Source organism: Macrobrachium nipponense, chromosome 9, assembly GCF_015104395.2.
Source record: "Macrobrachium nipponense isolate FS-2020 chromosome 9, ASM1510439v2, whole genome shotgun sequence".
Taxonomy (NCBI): Eukaryota; Metazoa; Arthropoda; class Malacostraca; order Decapoda; family Palaemonidae; genus Macrobrachium; species Macrobrachium nipponense.
Genome location: NC_061110.1, coordinates 62562888 through 62571968, shown reverse-complemented (window position 1 = coordinate 62571968; position 9081 = coordinate 62562888). Strand labels below are relative to the sequence as shown.

Genomic DNA, 9081 nt, shown 5'->3' with positions numbered 1-9081 from the left:
CGGATTCAGTGTGGCTGGAACAATTGGAGGAAGGTGTCTGGTGTTACATGTGATAGGAAAGTCCCTATAAGATTAAAGGGAAGAGTAAACAACAAAGCAGTGGTCAATGGCATATGGATTGGAAGCAGCACCACTAATGAAAACAGAGGGCAGAAAGTTGGACGTAACCGAGATGAGGATGCTTAGGTGGATGAGTGGAGTAACCAAAAAGGACAGGGTTAGAAATGAACATATTAGGCGCACAGTAAAGGTCACTGAAGCATCAAAGAAAGGGCAAGAGGCAAGGTTAAGACGGTATGGGCACCTGATGAGAAGAGAAGAGCAACACGTGGCAAGAGAAGTGATGGACGTGGAGGTGGATGGAACACGAAGGTTAGGAAGACCTAAGACCAGGTGGAGAGATTGCATTAGAGATAATATTAGGGAGAAGGGAGTAAGGGAGGAAATGACACAGGACAGAGGTAGATGGAAGAGACTCATTAAAAACGGCGACCCCGAATAGGGATAAAGCTGGGAAGAAGAAGAGGAAGACTGTTGGCTCAATATTATAAAACTTCATATAAATATATTTCAAAGCTTTTGTCCCCGTTACTTGGAACTACTTCCGATGCTCACTTATATATAATTCTCTAGATTTAGTTGATAAATTGAACAAAATCACTTTTTGCCTCAAAGACTGATTTGTTAGTTTTGATGTTTGTTCTCTTTTTATTAAAGTCCCTATAGATTCTATCTTAGAGTATCTTAGTAACGAACTAACCCATCATGAATTACCTCTACCTGTAATCCATATCATTTCACTCACTAGGTCGTGCATTTGTGATTGTATATATTCAACGGTGAATTTTAGCATCAAATATTTAGTATGGCAATGGGCAACCCTTTATCACCACTCCTCTCAAACTTTTATATGGAATTCTTTGAAAAACGCTATTTACATAATATCATTTATATTCCTTTAAAGTGGTATAGAAATATTGAGTATATTTTAGCTTTTTCGCCTGCTGGTATTGATGTAAATGATTTACACTCTAATTTGAATAACCAGGTACCATCAATTAAGTTTACTTTACAACTGGAAAAAGACAATTGCCTCCCTTTCTGAGATTTTTAATAAATAGAGAATCATTTCAATGTATATTCAGCATTTATAGGAAAGCAACCAACAACTTAACCTTTTGCCCATTTTTATTCATGCCGCCATTTTAATATCAAAATATCAATATTTCTTTGTTTTTACGAGCACTGCGCATTGTCAGTCCCCAATATTTGTTATCCTTCACATATATTAGATATTTGCTATGATAAACCCCATAAAAGGTTTTATACCGTTAGTAACACGGAGAAAGAACAATCTCAGCTTGCCTTATTTTAACAGTTCTGAAACCATAAAATCATTGTTAAAATCTTTTAAGGTCAACCTCGTTTTTTCCTATAACACACTAAAAGGAATATTAATAAAAAATGGACCCAGGGAAAGCAGCAACATAATATATAAAATTCCTTGATAGGACTGCCCCTCCTTTTATGTCGGGCAATCAAGCAAGGATTTAGAAGTAAGAACTAAACAGCATAAATATTCTGTCAAAGCTGGGTAAACATCACATGCAATATTCATTTATCTAAGTGAAAACTCCCAAAGGATAAATTGCACCCGCAGTTCAGTAATTGCAAGATCAAAAGATGTTTTTTCATGAAATCTTTTAGAATCCGCCATTATACAATCACTTTCAATCGTAATTTCAACCTTAGCACTGGCTTGTATTATTTGGGCCTCTTTATAATTAGAATGTTTATGAATGACATGAAAGATACAATCACTAACTTTATTACAAATTAGTTACCTTATAGATATTTTCTTTGTATCTCTACGTTTATAGATTTTGTAAAAATGTTTACTTTGCCAAAAAAAAATTTCATTGTTGACCAAGATGAGATTTATCGAATTGTACTTTTGTAACATATTTTCGTGTGCGAGTGGTCAGTCACCGCCTGTATAATGTCTTGTCCCTTCTTCCGAGCCGTTGGACTTAATCTTTTGCAAACCTCGTAAATTGTACCAATGTTTTGGGTGGGTCTACTAATTCTTCAGGTGTGTTGGATTCCAGATACATATTTTCCTTTATAATCCCAATCTATCATTTATACCAGCTTTCTTTGTAAACTTACTTTCATATTTATATCAGTCGGCTTAGTAAAGGACGAGAGTCGAAAGGCCTTGCGGTGGTACTCCATTGTTTCACTTTCCTGCTTGGCTTTGGCCTTTATTTATATATATATATATTCATCACCTTCCATATTTTCATGATTCAGATATATACGTATATATATATATATAATATATATATATATATATATATATATATATATATGAATTTCTGCCATATATACTCACAACACTTCCTTACATTCAGAAACATTAACCTTAATTATCCTTTATTATTCCAAAGACCATTGTAATTGAGAAGTGCTTATAATCCTGGCCATGGCAAAGGCAAACAGTCAGTTATATAATTTTAATTGTAAGTTTTCCCAAGTTATGGTGAATTTTATATCACATATATACACGCGCACACACATATATATATATGTATATATATATATGTATATATATATATATATATACTATATATATATAATATATGATGTGTGTGTGTATATATGCATATATCTATATAAATTCATATATATATATATATTATATATATATATATATATATATATACTATATATATGTGTGTGTGTATATTATGCATATACATATAAATTATATATATATATATATATATATATATACTATATATATTATATAGACATAAATATCATTTGAAATATATATATTATATATATGTTTATATACATGTATATATGATATGTGATTTCAAAATTATTATATATGTATATGTTGCATTTATACATGCATATAATATAATTCAAACGACGTTTTGCTTCTTGGTGCCTTGAAAGACCCACCCTTTTTATTTTCTTTATACCCTGGACAAATAAACATATACATGGAAGTCCTTAGAACATAGTCTTTTATATTACGTAGCAATATATATACAAGCATTATATATATATATATATATATATATATATATATATATATATATATGTGTGTGTGTGTGTGTGTGTGTGTCTGTCTGTCTGTCTGTCTGCCTGTCAGTGCGTGAGTGACTGTGTCTGTGTCTTGATATGGAGAAACAAATCTGCAGTGATGAGTGGGTACAATTGTTTATAAAATAAAGCTGACTAGTGACCTTTCGGGAATCTGTTCGAATTTGGACCTTTACACAACTGTGGATTTGTTTCTTCAAGTGTGTAAAATGATTTGTTTCTTCACTGTTGTAGCCATCGAGTCCTACTCAAGACATGTGTAGCCAGCCTATTTTCCCTGGAAAGATGTAAGATGAGTGTTGTTAACATCTAACTCCAAATTTGAGACAAAGCGAGCGAAAGCGATTGCTCAAAGACAGACCGACGTCAGTCGAGCACCAGTCGTGTGTCAAATAACAAGTGCAGAGGCGTCGACATTGTAATTGGATAATGATACCAGTGATCTGATCCAACTCAGACGATTCCTTAACAGCTGCATTTTACAATCGTATACATTTTGCCGTCACGTCGTACGAGACCTGTGAAATGGCCGTCCGAATATCCGCAGTCAGAAAAAATCGCTTTCTTCAGGTAAACGGAACGGACTCGTTCATTTATTTCCATAGTTTTTGTATCACGATGACGGGACGATCAGTCTGCAATTTCTCTGTTTCCACGAAAGTTCGTTTCTCTCACAGTTACTTATTCGTTTTCTGTTATTCCTTTTACACAGCAATTTTGTTTTTATTTCCTTTACGGTGAAAAGAAACAGATTTGCCTAGTACAAAGTGTGGGGGCATAAAAATGATCGACGATGGCACAGTCAAATAGTTCTGAACAGACATAACTTTCATTCTGGGGATTTTCAAAGGACAACAGAAAACATGGTTTACATTCCGTGTACCTCGCACATGCCTATACTCTCAAACAATAAAAAAAAAAAAACCCCAAAAAAGTTACCTGTACCTCCAGCCAAGAGCGGCACTGCTGTTATACACCACAAAATAAAAGCACGCATTTTATTCTTTTCCTTTCTTGCAACTTTGGCGAGAATTTTTTTTAATGAAATAAATCTAAGGAAATGCACAGACGAAACTATCAAAGCCTCGTTAAATTTGATATAGAAAAACTTCAATCAACGGTACTTGAAATACTGTCATTCTTGAAGGAAGGCAAAGGAGCGAGACAAGCGTTGTCTAAGTCAATCAGTTTTCAAAGGGGCGACGAGATCTCACATCAGCGAAAAAAGTACCGACTAGCGCTGGCTTGTCCCACCACGGGAATGAACGAAGCAATCTTTCGCTATCTGTGTGTGTGCGCGTGTGTGTGTGTGTGTGTGTGTGTGTGCGCGTGTGTTAGGAAGTGGCGATATTAATCTGTAATAGTGATAATGCCAGGGAGCCTGTGACTCATCCTTAGCTCGAGGGTCACTACTATAAGTCTGTTGACGTTCTGAAGATTTAGCAAAACCAGAAAAAAGGAAAAAGGTTTTTCTTATAAATTAATTCAGTCGTTAAAATTCTACCTGTCTCTTATTTTTGACTGAATTTGCACCAAGACTTTGTGTTACTGAATTTATAATAGATAAAGGTCAGTGGAAGAGGAAAGACTCCTTCATATTTTGAGTGATAGATAACAGTTGTGGCGACAGGATTAGGTTCGGTATTTCAAAGAGGGTGAGACTTAAAACAAGGCATGATCCTACCTCCAGCTTACTCGTGACGCGTGCCAGGTTTTCCCCTCACGCATAAGTTGTAAACATTATATTCCTAACTCAACGTGAAGTGGTCTTCGTAATGAATACTAATACTTATACTAACAACAAGGATCAAATAAAGAGGACACAAATTAAACACGTTCTCATATATTCTTAGTTATAATTGGAAACACAAAATGATCGAACAGAAACATAGCTCTCAATTCAGTTCACCAAATAGATTAAAAAGTGCTAAAATCTATGGTCAATAGAGCGTCTTTTCACAACGAAAATTGAAATACTCTATACTTAGTTAGAAATAATTTTCTGTACTGTTTAACATGCAAATTATTTATTTTTTTACATTTTCATTCTGATAAATAAATCATAAATATCCTATCCTAAAATTCCTGCATCTTTAACTCAACGCGAAACACCTTTCTCAGACCTTATTAGGCTATTCCATAGGGCTTTCCTAGCCCAACAACAACAACAACAACAACATAGCAGTTTGGAGGCTTACTCCCCGAGTAATCGACAACTTCAAAGGAAGGACCTCGGACAGAATCTTCGCGTTACAACAAACAACAGCAATGACCTCCATCAAGGAAGACATTTAAAAGAGAAGATCTGTCGCACCTTCATCCTTCTGCCAAACTATGGAACTGAAGCACCGAGGAGGGAAAAAGTGGCTGCACGGTACGAGCAGTCGCTAGACCATGTAGGCTGAGCAGGAGGCTCAGATCCAGTGATTCGCGTGACACTTCCATTTTGATTCACTTGATGTCATTTTCGGGAATTTTTTTTAAAGAATCTAACTTAATGTCTAAATGAACCACTAAGTCACCGGTTTTATATATATTTTTTTTATTCCTTATAACGAACTTTTTATTTCCTTATTTTTTGTAGTTCAGAATTAGTCTTCCCAAAAAAAACTACAGAGCGCGAGGCAACACTTATCAACTAACTACATTAAATCAAAAACGACTATGCTATAAAAGTTGAGAAATGTTTTCATTCAAACGATCAAAACTTTCTCAACTTTTTGACTTTCACAGAGAGAGAGAGAGAGAGAGAGAGAGAGAGAGAGAGAGAGAGAGAGATAGAGAGAGACCTATTTCACAGGAGGCTTCAAGTCTCGCTGACACCCCTTGGGTTCCTTCGACGATCGCATGAAATGTAGCCGATCCCTTCGTTATGCTACCTAAGTTTGGGTCATTTTTAGCTTAGCCTTCAGACATTCTCCAATAGTTTTCTGTACTAGGTCAACTGAGATCCAGGTAAATGTCGTCTCTCTTAAATCTTTACAGCAGATTAGTCTGCTGCAAGAACGCAGATGCAGCCTTGGCAGCAAACTGCTTTAAAAGCAAGATATGAGATTTACAAAGGCATGGGCGCCCGCACGTAGGCGCAAGGGGGTCCACTTGCCCCCCCCCCCCCCCCACCCCCTGAAATCCAGTGACCACAGGCGGTTTACAGTGCCTTTTCAAATGAACAGTGACTAACTTGAAAAAAGTGTATTACATTCAACTACATCACTTAGTTTTCCTTCCATTCTACAGTACATCTTTTATTTTAAGTAAATCAAAGGTAGTCTTATTATATTGTATAAGGTTTGTATGCCGTTATTCTTTCCAGAAATTTTTCATTTCAGTTGAACAGTACTCTATGGGTCACTTCCTGTATTTTTTTTTTATTGCATCTTGCTTCATTTAAGATGAAACAATGTTAGCGTTCCCAAAACATCACCAAAGGTATGGCTGCAGCCTACTGCCAGGATTCAGGTGAAAGGACTAGGAGCACCTGTGAGACAAACCAAGCTTCGAATTGCGCGCGCATATGCCATACAGCGTTCTGCGTTCTCTTAATTAAAGTAGCCAAGATTCATTCGAATAACTGGCAAAGGAGGTGCAAAGAGCGAAGATGGAAGTAATAATGAAACGATTGTAGCCTTAACAAATATATGTTAATAGACAATAAAACTTTTAAGGCTTCAAGGTAGCAAGTGTGTCACAGATAAATCTAACTATAAAAGTCTGTGGAGATAGAGGTAATGGAATTTTCTTCCAGATCGTCAATCCATCCTCTATAGTAGACTTCAAATTGATACTTGTCTAGCCTTCGGAAATGGCTACTGGTGCTACGAAAACAGTGACAAGATTGATTTTTCGCCGTTGAAAAGAGTGATCTCACATTCTTTGCATTACGATGCTATTAGACGCCTTTAATCTGAATCGGGCTATTGAGCGATGTTGTTCGGTTTTGATAGACGATTTCAAAATATTATTAAATGATCATGCTAATGATTAAAAGGAAAGGAACTTAGAGTACTACTGAGCAGTGCCGTGTAGAATTTGTGGTTTTGGAAGTTCTGTATGACGAACAAGGGCTCATCATTTTCATTTTTCCAAAATCACTGGTTGATTTAGTCTTGAATACTGGAAATCCTGTTACTCTATAAACTTGAGATAGAAGTGTGACGCAGGAGGGCAAAGGAAGTGGTGGTTTGATATGTCGTAGACAGGTCACCAAGTAATCTCACTTAATCACCAGAATTGTGCAACTTACAGAAGACAGAGAGTGAAGAATAATTACTTCTTTATTTTAGAAATTATATATATCTAAAACTTACTCTTGGTTGGTTTCCATGAAAACCAGAAGAAATTTTAGTAAATAGTTCAGTAGAAGGCTCTATCTATATTGATAAGGAGACGATTTAAAAAATGCATCGCATTGGTAATGTCCCTAAATCTCTTTGAAAGTAATTACTAGGTTACGCAATCGGCGTCAGCACATGACCGTCTATGAGCGGCAGTGTTCTGGAACCGCACGCTTTCGGCTGCACTACATTGGATATTTATGCTGGTGGTACTACGCAAAAGGAAAAACAAAAGTTGAGAGTGTTCATGAAAATACTTTCTGTTGATAAATAGTATTGATAACAGTAGTTAATTAAGTCCATTGTATCACGGATTGACTGCGAAGTCTGACAATCCTGTAATTACTGTAAATCCTTCAATTGATAACCTACATCACTGGCAGCTGCAAAGCCAGAGGATTTTTCAGAACCGACACAAGTGTCCCTCTCATTTACTTAGTCCTACATCTTCAGCGGATGAAGGTCACAAGAGTCGCAGACAGTAGTAGTCATTCAATTCTGCTACGCCGATATGTCAGTGTTTACATGACATCTTAAACAAAATCTCTGTATACATGAAATAGCAGAATCTTGAAAACTGTTCACATTTTTATCGAACAAAAATGCTCACTGTAGTTGCATCATTAATGTTACAACGTATGAGAAAGGGTTCTTTAGGAGTAGTAGCCAATGGCTTTACACTTGCAAGTCATAATAGAAATCTGACATAGAATTTATTAACAAATATTTGACCAACGACTTATCCCAAGAGGAAGTGATAACTTTTGGCCGATCTTACTCATGCTACTGGCAGTATGGAAGTGTCCTTGGAACTTCTCCTCTCTTAATGGATACATTAAACTGAGATCGGCACGTCTTGACTTCCTCTTATCTTGTCTTGGTCTTCCCTGGCCTTGTCTTATCTTCACCAACACAGGCTGTTCCTTGTATGATCACCTCCAGCTCTCGAAAGTTCTGGCACACACACACACACACACACACAGACACACACACTTCCACAGAGGGTAGACATTATGCAATCTTGGTCAACATGATCTGGAAATAGCTTGAACAGATTATGTAAAAACGTCTAAGAAAATCATGTTTGATATTCTTTTTTGACAAAATTAAACTATACAAAATTGTCACTAACGTCTTCTAGCCAACAAATTTATTCTCATTAATAATAAAGCACCTAAACGTCATCCAAGTTCCATTCTTATCATTTTTACTTTGACAACCTCATTCAAAACGGAATTTGATGTTAGACCATTTTATGAATTTGATATAGATTCTCTTTTAAAATGAGAAATAGACGGAAACAATAATGGTAATATCAGCTTTCATTAGATACTCGAGAGTGGTGAATGAAAAGCGTCTTCATTATTTGGTGAATTTAAGGAGAGGTCAATAATTGTGTGAGCCATGCAGCCACCAAAGCGATGAGAGCTGCGCCATTTGTCAGTGGTGAAAGAAAACGGATTTCACCTGCATCGAGCTGATACCAAGATTGGACACCTGCATTGGGCAATGCACTCAGATTTGCGTCCAATAATTCCAGTGTATGACTTATTCAAAACGTTCGATCACGGCAAATATTCCCTTCGTTGAAATAATAATGAAAGGTAACAGCAGAGACTGTAAAAATAAT

The 9081-nt window shown here is 36.2% G+C and overlaps 1 protein-coding gene across 2 annotated transcripts in view; it reads right to left on the bottom strand.

Moving 5' to 3' along the window:
- LOC135218651 (cystinosin-like) overlaps positions 1-4388 on the bottom strand; it is a 203464-nt gene extending 199076 nt beyond the window's left edge. Inside the window, exon 1 of one of the 2 annotated variants that reach the window (XM_064255095.1) lies at positions 4057-4388. In XM_064255095.1, the coding sequence (XP_064111165.1) occupies positions 4057-4114 (58 nt within the window). In that variant the 5' untranslated portion in view covers positions 4115-4388. The remainder of the gene's footprint in view (positions 1-4056) is intronic. The other variant, XM_064255096.1, reaches the window with a different exon arrangement.
- Positions 4389-9081: the final 4693 nt, after the last annotated feature.